Source organism: Psammomys obesus, unplaced genomic scaffold, assembly GCF_907164565.1.
Source record: "Psammomys obesus unplaced genomic scaffold, mPsaObe1.curated_primary_1811, whole genome shotgun sequence".
Lineage (NCBI taxonomy): Eukaryota > Metazoa > Chordata > Mammalia > Rodentia > Muridae > Psammomys > Psammomys obesus.
This window is the reverse complement of record NW_026592510.1, coordinates 1,457,822-1,470,708: the sequence shown is the minus strand read 5'-3', so window position 1 is coordinate 1,470,708 and position 12,887 is coordinate 1,457,822. Positions and strand designations below refer to the sequence as shown.

General features: G+C 42.1%; 1 protein-coding gene across 1 annotated transcript in view; it reads left to right on the top strand.

The window, feature by feature from the left end:
* Kif11 (kinesin family member 11) overlaps positions 1 to 4,119 on the top strand; it is a 42,440-nt gene extending 38,321 nt beyond the window's left edge. Inside the window, exons 21-22 of the mRNA XM_055613722.1 lie at positions 144 to 260; positions 2,689 to 4,119. Of these exons, the coding sequence (XP_055469697.1) occupies positions 144 to 260; positions 2,689 to 2,820 (249 nt within the window). The 3' untranslated portion in view covers positions 2,821 to 4,119. The remainder of the gene's footprint in view (positions 1 to 143; positions 261 to 2,688) is intronic.
* Positions 4,120 to 12,887: the final 8,768 nt, after the last annotated feature.

Here is a 12,887-nt window from a genome sequence, read left to right as displayed (position 1 = left end):
TACTGTGTGGACCACCATGCTGTCTCAGGCTGCCTCTGCCTCTGCCTCCTGAGTTCTGGAATTGTACAGCTTGCCCCACCATATCCTGTTCTTTGTGATGATCCAGCCGTGGACTTAGCCACTCATCCAGCTTCTTATTTTAGGACATGGATGAAGAGAAGGAGGTTCTGGAGGAGTGTCCTGAAGAACTTTTAAGTCAAGAGACATTTGTACACACCAGCGTGGATTGTTCTTCCATTGGCGGTGTTCCATTTTTCCAGGTACTTGATAATATATTTCACTCACCCTTCCTTCCACATCTGTCGTAAGCCACAAAGTTTTACCATTTAGTATAAAGGGATCATACCTAGCCTAGCCAGGCATGATGGTATACACCCAAAGTCCCCACACTTGCAAGGCTGAGGCAGAAGCTAGCTAAGGCTAACAAAGCGAGACCTGTCTTTCAAAAACAAAACAAATAAAGCAGTAACAAAATACAATATTATTGGTGTAAAACAACAACTACAAAATTTAGTCGTTCCTTTCTAATGGCTTGCTAATTTTTATTGTGTAAATAGTCTGATATTGATGAAGGAATCTTCTATAGAATCCATAAAGCTAAGTTTTGATGTCATCTATAACTTATAGAATCCATAAAGGTAAATTTTGATGTCATCTATAACTTTAGCAAGTAATCTTTAGTAATTTTTGTCTCATTTCCGTTTCTTACTGTAGGGGCAGTTATTTCTCTCTTATTTGTAACCCTTTACCCAGCAGGTCCTGGCGTCCATCTCTGTCCATCACACTTTGAGGGTTAAAGGTTTAGAAGATTTTTAAGAGACATATTTTGTACTAGTGATTTATCCCACATACAGGAGGCTCTTCTCTTGTTAATTATTCCCCTGGGTTTCCTGAGCTCCCTGCCTCTTTGATGCTGTACAAGTAAATCCTGCGACAGATCCTGTGCCTTCCATCTTGTTTGCTTTTGACGCAGTCTCACTCAGTAGAACAGACTAGTCTAGAATTAGGCGTAAGGCACCATGCCCGTGTAACATAGTGAGAACAAGCGATTCAAAACTGCCTGGTGCCAGGTGATGTGTCACATACCTTTGGTCATTGCACTTGGGAAGCAGAAACAGGTTAATCTCTGCAAGTTCAAGGCCAGTCTGGTCTCCATAGTAATTACAGGCCAACCAGGCCACACTGTGAAGCCCTGTCTCAAAACAAACTCCCCTAAAAAGCTGCTTGGCATCTTTTTTTATATTTTGAGATAGGAGCCTATATGAGGTAAAAATTTCCTTTTGCAGAACATATAATATCTGCATTTGCAGTTGTATTGCTGTTGTGTGTCCATGTATTATTTTTACATGCTACACACATACACATATATTATGCATCTATTTTTAAGAGACTTCCTCAGACCTTTTCTTCAAGGTCTAAGTTCTCTGTCCAACCCAAGTTTAAACTCTTTTTTTTTTTTGCAGATTTTCTTAAATCTTTTATGTAACTCAAAGCAGTTTCACCACTATATTCTTTTAACCCTTTCCTTGTTATTGGCCTGATATAGCTAGTCATTCTTCATCATACCACTGCTTCACACTGGCAGGCCAATTCTTTACTATTGGTTTTGGCTTTTTAGAATTCAGGGTCTTATACATGTTGAGTAATTGAGTTACATCTCTAGAGTCTAAAATTTTATTATAGAGTTCATTTGTGATTTGTCTCAGCATTCACAATTTGAGTATGCAAGACTTTCTTCCTGAATAGGAGACTTCCAGGGGCATAGAGAACACTTTCTCTTCTTCCCTTCTTCCTCTCTCCCCCTCCCTCTTCCCCTCTCCCTCCCTCCCTCTCTCCCTCCCTCCTTCCTTCCTTTCTTCCTGTTTTTTGAGACAGGATTTCTCTGTGTAGCCCTAGCTGTCCTGGAACTTGTTCTGTAGACCAGGCTGGCCTTGAACTCAGAGATCTACCTGGCTCCGCTTTCCAAGTGCAGGGATCAAAGGAGTATGCCACCACCGAAGAGTGTAAAACACATTTCTAATAGAGAATAAACTAAAGCGTCTTTCTTCATAGTGACAAATCTTCCTTTCTCTAAGCAGCACTGTTGACGTTTTAAAATGGGTAATTCTGTGTTGTGGCCAGCTGCACAGCGGCAGGTTGAACACTTCCATTTAAGGCAAGTACTTGCTGGAGTTAGGAGCACTCTGTTGTACTCACCTAAAATATCTTGGACATCAGCGTATGTCCACTAGGGGGCAGACTCACTTGCTGTTGAGAACCACTGTCTTAAAGGAAAATTTGTAATAAGTTTTAGAAAATAATGCAAAAAAGTAATATTTCTTGCCAGGCAGTGGTGGCACATGCCTCGCTAGGGAGGCTGAGGCAGGCAGATCTCTGTGAGTTCAAGGCTAGCCTGATCTATAGATTGAGTTCTAGGACAGCTAGGGTTTTACACATAGAGAAACCCTGTCTCAAAAAAACAACAGAAAAAGAAAAAGTAGTTCTACTTCCATTACTGGTAAAATAAAGAAGGCTGTATTTATTTGGTTGTGGTTGTTTGTTTTTTGTTGTTTAAGTTGTCTCAAATTTGTGCTGAGGCTTTGTCTTTCATGGTTTTCTATAATGCATAATAGAACTTTAATAACAAAGCATTAAATGTCTAGTAAATGTTACATTATTGTGACTTCATTTCTCCTCTTAAACCCACAGCATAAAAAGTCACATGGAAAAGACAAAGAAAACAGAGGCGTTAAACCAGTAGAGAAGTCTAAAGCGGAAGAGACCTCGGAGCAGTCAGTGTCAAAGAGCAGGTTGCCCCTGCGGGCCGCCATCAATCTCTAGTTACTCGGGGTTAGAAATAAGGCTAAGACTCCACAGTTTTGAAGACGTGTACAGATTAAGATAAGACAGACTGTGTCAAAGACATCACAGTAAATGTAGTTGAATTAAAAGCCCTGGTTATCATCCCTGTACTCCAAGTAATGTAGTTAAGTTCGATTTCATTTGGGATTTACATGGCTATGTGTTTCTAGCTTTAGCTTTCTATATAAAGAAGCTCTTCTGTAACAAGTGGATATTTTTCTTGCATATTATTAAATACCAAACATGAAAATTGTTGTTTCAGGTTTGGACTTAACATAGGTGAATGCCATCTCCCTTGCTGTCGTGATAGGGCTGAGTTCAGTGTGTATTTTTTTTTTTTAACCTCTAACCACCCTTTTCTGTTCTGTCTTCTCAGCTCACTTCTCCCTTTTCATGTCACTAACCCATTTGTAGACCTGCAGAAAGGTTTCCTATTATGAGAATCCCAGGATTTTACCTAGATATCTTATGTTTCCTTGATTACCTCTATAATCATTGTCAGTAGTAAACCTGACCCGGGAAGTCCCCTTTCTTCAGCACTTGTCATTTGTTCTTTCTTTGATACGCAGCATCAGTTTCTCAGTCCTTCATAAGGTCTAACACAGGCCTCCATACTTCAACAGCCTCCCTGGAGTGTCATTGTTACAGGAGACCTGTCTGACCCTGAGTCACCTCCCAGACCCCATTCTGAGGCCTGTGTCTCTTAGAAATGACAAGACTTTTTTGAGACTACCAATTATGACTATAACATCTATTTTGTTTATCTTTTAAAACTTTATTCTTTGTATATAATAAAATAAAATATGTATATACATTTTCTCTGTTGAAATCTTAACCCTTGCACTTTTGATCTGACAACACTGTTTCTGGAAGCTGGGCCATTTCAAGATGAACCAGAGCACCTACTTAGAAGGAACATACGTAGGGAGTAAATGCGGTCACATCAAGTTCAGTGTATACATTTTAGAGTAATGTAACGGTTTCTATTTTTGAGATAGTCATAGTGTAGCTCAGTCTGACTTTGAACTCGCTATGCAGCGCAAGCTATCCTAGAACTCAGGACAATCTAAGGGCTGAGGTTACAGACATCATCATTATACCTGGCTTCAGAGATCTGACTTTCTTTGTAACTAAGAGCTAGCCCTTAATAGAAAATTAGAAAATATGCTACTTCAAGATACTGATTTTTCTAGCGTCATTTCTCCAGCCCATTGTAGTAATAGAAATGTTATTTTAATAAAAATAATGGATAAGTTTCTCTGCAAACAGATGTCAACCTAAATCTATGGGTTTTTAAAATAAGTCTACAATTGGTAAATTTGGTTTAAAAAAAAACTTTTTTTTTTAATTAAATTAATGTTTTGTGTATGGATATTCTGGCTGCCTGTATGTCTGTGTACCGCTTTTGCGCTCGGTGTGCTTGGAGGCCAACGAGGACACAAGATCCCCTGGAACTGCTGTTAGGACCGTGGAGGGCCGCCTTGTGCGCAGCCCGAGCTCTTAACCTCTGAGCTGTCTCGCCAGCCCTGAGATTTGTTTCCTTCACTTGCTTGCCCATCATTTCTTATTTGGCAGTGATGTTTATAGAGGTGAAAATCCTAAAATAAACTTGTACATAGGTCCCATCAAGGAAGAGAGGAGGTTCCCAGTGTGCTCCAAGAACATGTTCCTTCTCTATGTGATATGTACCTGGGAAAAAGACCCACCGTATACAGTGTGAAGTACAGATTTTGTCATTGTGCCTCAGTCATTGTGAAGTTCTCAGGGAGTAGTACTGCAGCTAATTTAACTGCCAAAGTTAACACCAAAAGCCAAGACTTTGCCCTACAAGTCTTCATGTGCAGTGTCAGGCACTCAAATAACAAAAGAGTGGAAGCAGCAAAAATGGGAGTTTTGCATGGCATAGTGATAAAGGTTAATAATTCTGGAACCCAAGTGGCTGAGGCAGGAGGATAAGTTTAAGGTTAGCCTGGGCTACATAATGAAACCAAGCAAACAAGAATGTCTTAGTAGATAACTTCAAGGACTTTTTTCAAGTGAAAGATTTAGCATTTTGTCTGGACTCTGGAAGCAGTCAAAGGTTTAAAGCCACCAAGCATGTGCTGAACCAGGGAAATAGCAAACCCTGGCAGTAATGGCCTTTTCCCATCCTTCACCTTGAAGAGTCTACACCAGTTCTACATTGCAGCCGTAAGGCCTCAGGAGATTGCTCCACTGCTGAAGTGGCTGTTGTACAAGGATTTGGCAGCCACCCCAGTGGGGCCTACCAGTAGGCATTGGTATCAACCCTCAGAGCTGATAAAGTGAAGGCAGGACAGGTGGGTCCCTAGAGCTTGGTGGCCAGTCAGCCTAGCCAAGGGATAAGGTCCAGTTCCATAACCCACAGCACACACAAGATGGAGTCCTCGTGGTTTCTAGTTCCTAACGAGCAGAGTGCCTTCATTCTCAAAACCTGCCTGAGGCGACCTGAATGACAGACAACGGGTTTAACTCAGAAGTGTAAAGTGGGGAAGAGCTCTCACCGAGTACAGTGCAGATGAACAAACCACGCACTGTGAACAGTTACAGTTTGGGTAAAGAAAAGACTTGCATGTAAGCCTGAGGGCAAGCAGGGGAGAGTAGTCCACCAGGAAATGAGGTTCAAAAGAAATCTAAAAAAGAAGTACACAGGAATTTAGAGTTATGAACACACACAGTGGCATACACAAAGAGCTCCAAGGCAAAGGGAGATTTTAAAGGACTTGATGCATTTGAAATGTGACCCGACACGGCTAATATGTCCAAGCAGTATTTTCTTGGTTTTACTTTTAGTTGTCTAGTTTTCATGGAAACTTTGATTTTATTAAGGATTTTCTTTTATGTGTATATGTGGGGGTGTAAGCTTTGCATGCAGGTATCTATGGAGGCCAGGAGAAGGCCTGTTACATCCTGACAGCCAGAGTTACAGGGGGTGGAGAGCTGCCTAGCACACTGGGACACAGCTCGGCTTATAAAAGCAGCAAGTGCTCGTAAGAGCTGAGCCAGCTCTCTAGCCTCTCCAAGGAAACTTCTGTAGCTACAGTTTAGGAAAGTCACTCTGTCACTATGACCATAGGGAGCAGCAGAAAAAGCCTAAGTAGAGAATTTGATTTCTGGTCAGTACATTATGCTATTCAAACCATCCAGCTTCAAAACAAAAAAAGCGGCCTGCGCGTTCACAGAAGAAAAGCAGAAACCGAAGCAGCTTTTCCTGGAGAAAAGCTTCACAACTGTAAACAAAAACAAAGTCAATATTCATGTTTGGGGCTTGTGTATACACTGTAGTGACATGCCAGTGTATAAATGCCAAGGCTACACAGAGAATCCCTGTCTCGGAAAAGAGAGAGAGATGCAGTGAAGTATTTTTTTCACCTTTGTTTTAGGTAAAAATTCTTTTCTCCTAAGATTTTTACTTTGACTTTAATTTGTTGTGTGTGGCGGCAGTTGCGGGACAGTACGTGTGCCACAGGATGCATATGGAGGTCAGGGGGCTTTGTAGTTGGTTCTCTCCTTCCACCTTTATATGGCTTCCCAGGATCGAGTGGGTCCTCAGGTTTGCTCTGTTGGGTGGCAAGTGCCCTTTCCCACCCTCTTTTTAAAGAGACTGTCATGGCTGGCATTGAGCTTGCCATGTAGCCAAAGATAAGCTTCACCGTCTTATCATCCTTCCTCCATTCCCCAACTATCAGGATGACAGGTGGGTGTTACCATGTGTGTCTGCACAGTGCATTATATTGCTTATCTTTACTCATCCTACTCTGAAATATCCAAAACTCAGGGCAGCCTGGAGTTTAGTACTAGACAAAAAAATTAAAATCAACTTTTCAGACTCAAAATAATACAAGAAACCCCCCCAAGGATATAAGTAAGAAAACTATGAGAAGCCATAAACGTAGTCCATATGCCCGCTCTGGACTCCAGTGGCTGATGTGAGCAAGTAATGGAATAACGAGTGAGGCTCAGACTATGTTGTCCCAGGTTATCCAATGAGCAGTCCATGGGGCATCATCAAACATACAGATATTTGTAAAACTAACCCTAGGAGAGCAGAGAGGTGCAAAAGGGATATTTGAAGCAATGATGCTTAAAAACATTTCAGATTTGTTAGAATTTTTTCAGTCTACACAACTAAGAAGCATATTGAACTCCAAACGTGATAAACTCAGAAGAAATTCACATCAGCACATAATGCAATGAAACTGTGTAGAGCTGAAAAGTAGCTTGCAAGTTCGTTTGTGTGTATGTGGGGGGGGGTGAGCTGCTGGTGTCTGTGTGCCAATTTTGAATGTATACAATATATGAAAATATAAAGCAAAACAGCTCTCTGTAGTAAGAGCAAGATCTTGTAGGCTATTGCTGTAGGCTATTGGTATTAATCCAGGAGAACAAGTGTCTTTAACTGCTGAGCCATGATGAGTGAGTGTGTGTGTGTGCGTGAGCATGCGCATGCTTGTGTGCTCACACACATATATGCTCTCCTGAACCGGCATGGAATGTGTAGCGGTCAGAGGACAACTTGCATCAGTCATCCTCTGGCATGAGGATCCCAGTAATCTACCCAAGGTCATTTACCTTGGGCCATCTTACTGGCCATGTCCTTGTTTTTCCAATGATGCCACCTCCTAAAAGGTTCAAAGAGATTAGTATTTGATTGGAAAACCTGTTAGGTCTAACCTAATCTTATTTGGAATCTTTTGTTGGGAAGGGAGTTTAAAATCTTGCTACTAATGCCTTGGTTTGGCAGACCAGCTAAGACACCAATGGTTGTTTGAGACAGTATCATGTAGCCTAGGCTGGCTTCCATGTAGCCGAGGGTTACCCTAAACTTTTAACCTCTTACCTTTGCCTCTTGAGTGCTGGGATACAGGCAAGCGCCACAATACTAGATTTATGTGGGGATTGAACCAGAGCTTCAGAGGTGCTAGGAAAACTACATTCCTAGGCCGAGGCAAGCAGCCTGTTTTAGTAGTGGGCTGTATCTCGGACACTTTCCCTTTAATTCCTCTTGAATTATAGACTAGGTAACTGGGTAAATCAGAATTTAAAATATAAAACAAACAAACAATCAAAAAAACCAAATACCTTTCTATCATTTTCTGTGTGTTTTGCCTGCTTTATATGTCTGTGCACTGTGTGTGTAGAAGTTGGAAGACAATTCTGAGTCCCTGGAATTGGGGTTTCAGGTGTGAGCCACTCTGTGGGTGCTGGAAATCAAACTTGGGTCCTCTGCAAGAGCAGCCAGTACTCCTAACCTTTGACCCATCACTCCAGTTCCCTTAAGCTTCATTTTTAAGAATCACTTTGATTTTTTTTTAAATCAACATCAGTACTATCTGAGTTGATAAGTAATAACAATCTTTTCTTGAAATTTCTATGAAGACAGATAATGAAGCTATCTCATATTTGCACAAAACATGTGACTTCAATGAAATAAAATAAAATTAGGAACCTGGGGAAGGAGGTTGCCTCCCAGCATCTTGGAGCTTAAGACCAGCTTGGTCTATGAGCAAGTTCCAGGAAGCCAGGACAGCCAGGGCTACGCAGAGAAACTATCTCCCCCCGCCCCCCCCCCCCAAAAAAAAATTAGGAGAGACAGCTCAGCAGTTTTTAACTTTTAGCACTGGCCTCTTCCCGAGGTCTCAGAACACACACAGTGGCTCACAGCCAGCTATAAGTTCAGTTCCAGGGACTATGATGCCCTCTTTTGGCCTCTACAAGCGAAGCACACACATGGCGTGCAGACATATACGCCTGCAAAACACCCATAGACATGAAATTAAAAGCATAAACCGTACAAACAGATAATGTAAGCTCGGTAGAGTGCTGCATGCCTTTAACCACAGCACTTCGGCTGTAGAGACAGATGGATCTGTGAGTTTAAAGCCTGCAGAGATGGCTCAGTGGTTAAGAGCACTTGTTGCTCTTGCCGAGGACCTGGGTTCAGTTTCTGGTACCCACATGGCAACTCACAACTATCTGTAACTCCAGTTCCATAGGATCTGTTGCCTCTTCTGGTCCAAAAGGCTTGGGGGAGCCTGGGGATTTCGTCCCCTTCAGTACTGTGGTGGTCACTGGCAGTGGCTGTATAATCCCTGTGACAACAACCGTTTATTGAGCGCTTACTAGATGCCAGAATTTTACACGTTAGCAATGTGTTTAACCTACACGACGACATCAACTCATGAAAGAGACATCAGTCCAATCCCATTGTCACACTTAAGGACGTGGGAGCCTACAGATGCTAAGAAACTACGGGGCTGGGGCTGCAGCTCGGGGGTGGAGTATGGGAATTCGGGAGATGTCCCAGGGTTTGGTCGCCGGCATCACAGAACATCAGAACTCACAAAAAGGGCCAGCAAGAAGGGTCCATGGGTAATGCCACTCTGCTGCAAAAGCCTGATGACCTTAGTTTGATCCCTCAAAACATCTAAAGGTTCAAAAATAGCTATAAACCTCCTACTGTATGTCACATTGTTTAGGAACTGGATTCAAAATTCAGAAAGCATAAAATGGGGGCTTCATAAAGCCACTTTCTATTTTATTCTCTCATGCGTCCCCACCATTGTCTAGTTTCCATTTTCTAATTATCATTTCCAGTTCCTTGTGAGACCTATAATTTCAGCTAGGAATTTCCCTTTTAGGTCTACCTAAGTGTGAGTAATATTTCCCCAATTCTAACAACCCCAGAATGTGTTAAAGAGCCACTTTAAAATAATTCCATACTTCAGGTCCATTTCTGGGCTGGGGGACATGCGACCTCTGAAAGGCAGACTTTGCTTGACAGCCGTGCAGTCCCTCCAGGGCCAGTGGGTGAGCTGACTGCAGCCACAGCGGAAGCCGCCCACTTTCTAGATTACCACCCAAGCTCTCAAAGACCCCCACCCTTAGAGCCCCTCAGTTTCCCTCCCACCGTGAATTTATCTGTCTCTGTCTCTCTCTCACACACACACATCAGCAACCCTAGAGGACACAGTCCTCTGACTTCCTTATGGCCTGGCCTCTCAACATTGGTTGTCTATTTTCTCAGAATAGAATCCTTGGAGTCAAGGATGGGGGAACTCAGATCCCAGTCTCTCAAATGATTTCATGAAAACAAAAACAAATAAGCTAACAAAAGCTAGCATGGATCCAGTGGGGCAGGTTGGTGTGCTGATTAGAAGAGCTGATTCAGACAGCAAGAGTCCTGGTTCGCCATTTCTGCTGTCTTCTCAAGTGCTGTCGCCTAGGAGTCTGGCTGCACACACTTCCACTTTGATTATCTGTGGAGATAGCACTTGTGATGTTGTAACACTTGCTGAAACTCTAGTCACACACATAGATGACAACCTTTCCTCATTCAAAGAACTACTGATGTGAGATGCTATGTTAGTGAGATAATTTACAAGTACTACACAATTCCTTCCCCCTCCAGGGGGCTGGGGAGATAGCTCAGTGGTTAAAGCACTCACCACACCAGCAGCTGAGTTCGGGTTCCCGGAGCCCCGCATAAATGCTGGATGGCCATGACAGCCTATTTGTAATTCTAGTAGAGACGACGGATCCTCATGGCAAGTTGGCCAGCAAGACTACCATATTGGTGAGATCTGGGTTTGATTGAGAGATTCTACATGCACGCACCAAAGTTCAGAAATTTACCTACCGCTGCCCCTGGGTTTAATCACTTCCTGGGCATGTACCACCATGCCTGGCTGAATAAATACTGTACAGGATGGCACATTTTTACTTATTCCCTTGGTAGACACTTGGGTTGTTCGCTTTGGCTATTGCATTTCCATTGCTTAGCAATTATGAAAAATTCTGCACGCATCGTGAACGAGCTTTTGAGTGAACGCACATTATCATTTCTTGAGTATGAACCTAAATGTGGAGCTTCGGTAGCCCATTGGAACCGTTATTCTCCCGGTCTTATGTTAATAGTAACTGTGTGTTTCAACCTCCTGAGAAGAATGAGACCATTCTCCCATTTTATTTTACATTTCTGCCACCAAAATACGAGGATTCCAAGCACTACATTCCATCAACACTTTTGTTTTTTAAAACTTCTACCCTGTGCAAAGTGGTGTCTCACTGTGGTTTTAATTTGCATTTCCCTGGTGATTAATGATGCTGAACTTCTCCTCACGTGCGCACCAGCTACCTGTATCTAATTTTCCGGGGGAAATGCCTACTCAGATGCTGTACCCATTTAAACAATCTCGGTGCTCTTATTATTCAGTTCAGCACCTTTTAAATTGTACAAATAAATACCACAAACTCTACGGTCTCTGGGCAGCGAACTCGACCCGCAGTAGAGCGCGGTGCAGTATGTGTGGCTCAGTGCGTGTGGAAAGGGAACCGGAGCACTGACGCCACAGTGAGCGCCCATCACCTCTGTTACGAAATTGCTTTGGTACCATTCACGTCATGGGCTAGATATTTTTATTTGATATATTAGTTTAAAAAAACCCTAAAGCTCTACTTAGCTTTTGTCAAATATTAAAGGAGATAAACTAATATAAGGGTTAATAAATTGTTCATTCCAACAATTGAAGGAAATGTGACGTGTAAATTCAGACAGAACCAGCATCCACTGACATGTTCAAGCATGGCTAACTCAAAAATTTTAGCTCTACATATACTTAATTACTGAAAGCAAGCTGCAGAGGTTTACCTAAAGGTAAGTTCTCAGTTGATAAGTGAGAGGCCAGAACTACTTTTTCCCCCTGCAAAATTCGTTCTCTTGCACAATACAATGACTAAAATAAATGGCACCAAATTTTTGGCGAGTCTTGTTTAATTCGGCATATAATTAAAATCTCATGTAGCCTTATTGGTTTTAGTATCCAGCAGAGAGAAAATATTGAAACTCCAAGAGATTTTGAATTAAATAGCTACAGCAGTTTTGTTTTATTAGTTCTGACTGTGTGAAAAAAAAATCATAAGGACAACTTTGGAAAAATTGAGTTCTTTTAGAGCCCCAAATGACTTTTAAAACAATAAAACAAACTATAAAGCCTACACAAGTGATATTAAAATTATGTAGTTCAAGAAACGTGACATTCACAAATGTGGTTGTAATTTTTTTTTTTTTAACTACAGCAAAGTGGACATGGATGTATTGGGTTTTGAAGAGGCAGTGTTATATAGTTTAGAAGAATTAAGTGCTTCAGTTTGCTGGTGAGGATTATGTAGCTGAGATGGAATGTCAGGACCAATGCCTGTAAGGTCTCCGCCCACTTTGCAGCACAGAGAGGACCAATGCATCCTTAACTGGCAATTACTTAACAATCCTGCATTAGCGGCTATTTTCCCAGCATCTTCATATTTACTTTTGGAAGGCTTACAGGTTTGTATCTTTTTTGGCCAGGTGCTGCATCAAGCATAGAATAAACGAGTACCACAAACCCATACGTTCCCCAGGAGAAGAATGAACGGATTTGGGTAAGGATGTTAAATGACCTGGAGTAATCATTCTGTGATTTGGAAAGCAGAGAGGAAAATACAAAAGATCAAAAAAAAAAAAAATGCTGGGAAGAATAACAGGTGCTAGTTCATCGAAGTCCCAAACTTTGGTGTCTTCAAATACAATTTTTGAAGACACATTTGAACTTCAAATAGTAACAGTCCTTACTTGGTCTGCAGAGCCTGTGTCTTTCTGGAACCTAAAAGCAAACTGAATTCTCCATCAGGGCGGGTGATGAGAGTGGCAGGCGGTGGAGTCAGCAGTGGGGTACCCACGGGGACGGGGACTTTCGGGGCCCTCCACCAACAGACTCCAAAACGAGGCACTAGTGAGATTGCATACAGACCTATTAACCTAATGAATGATTTTTAAAGAAACTTCACATGTGAGCGTTGCCAGGTGTGCTGGCTTATGCCTGTACTATTTGAGACATTGAAGCAGGGGGCTCTCAAGTTCAAGTTCAGTCTGAACAACTTAGCAAGACCCTGCCCCAAAATAAAATAGGGAAGGCTGGAACTGTGGCCCGACTGGTAAAGAGGTGTGTGTGTGTGTGTGTGTGTGTGTGTGTGTGTGTGTGTGTGTGTGT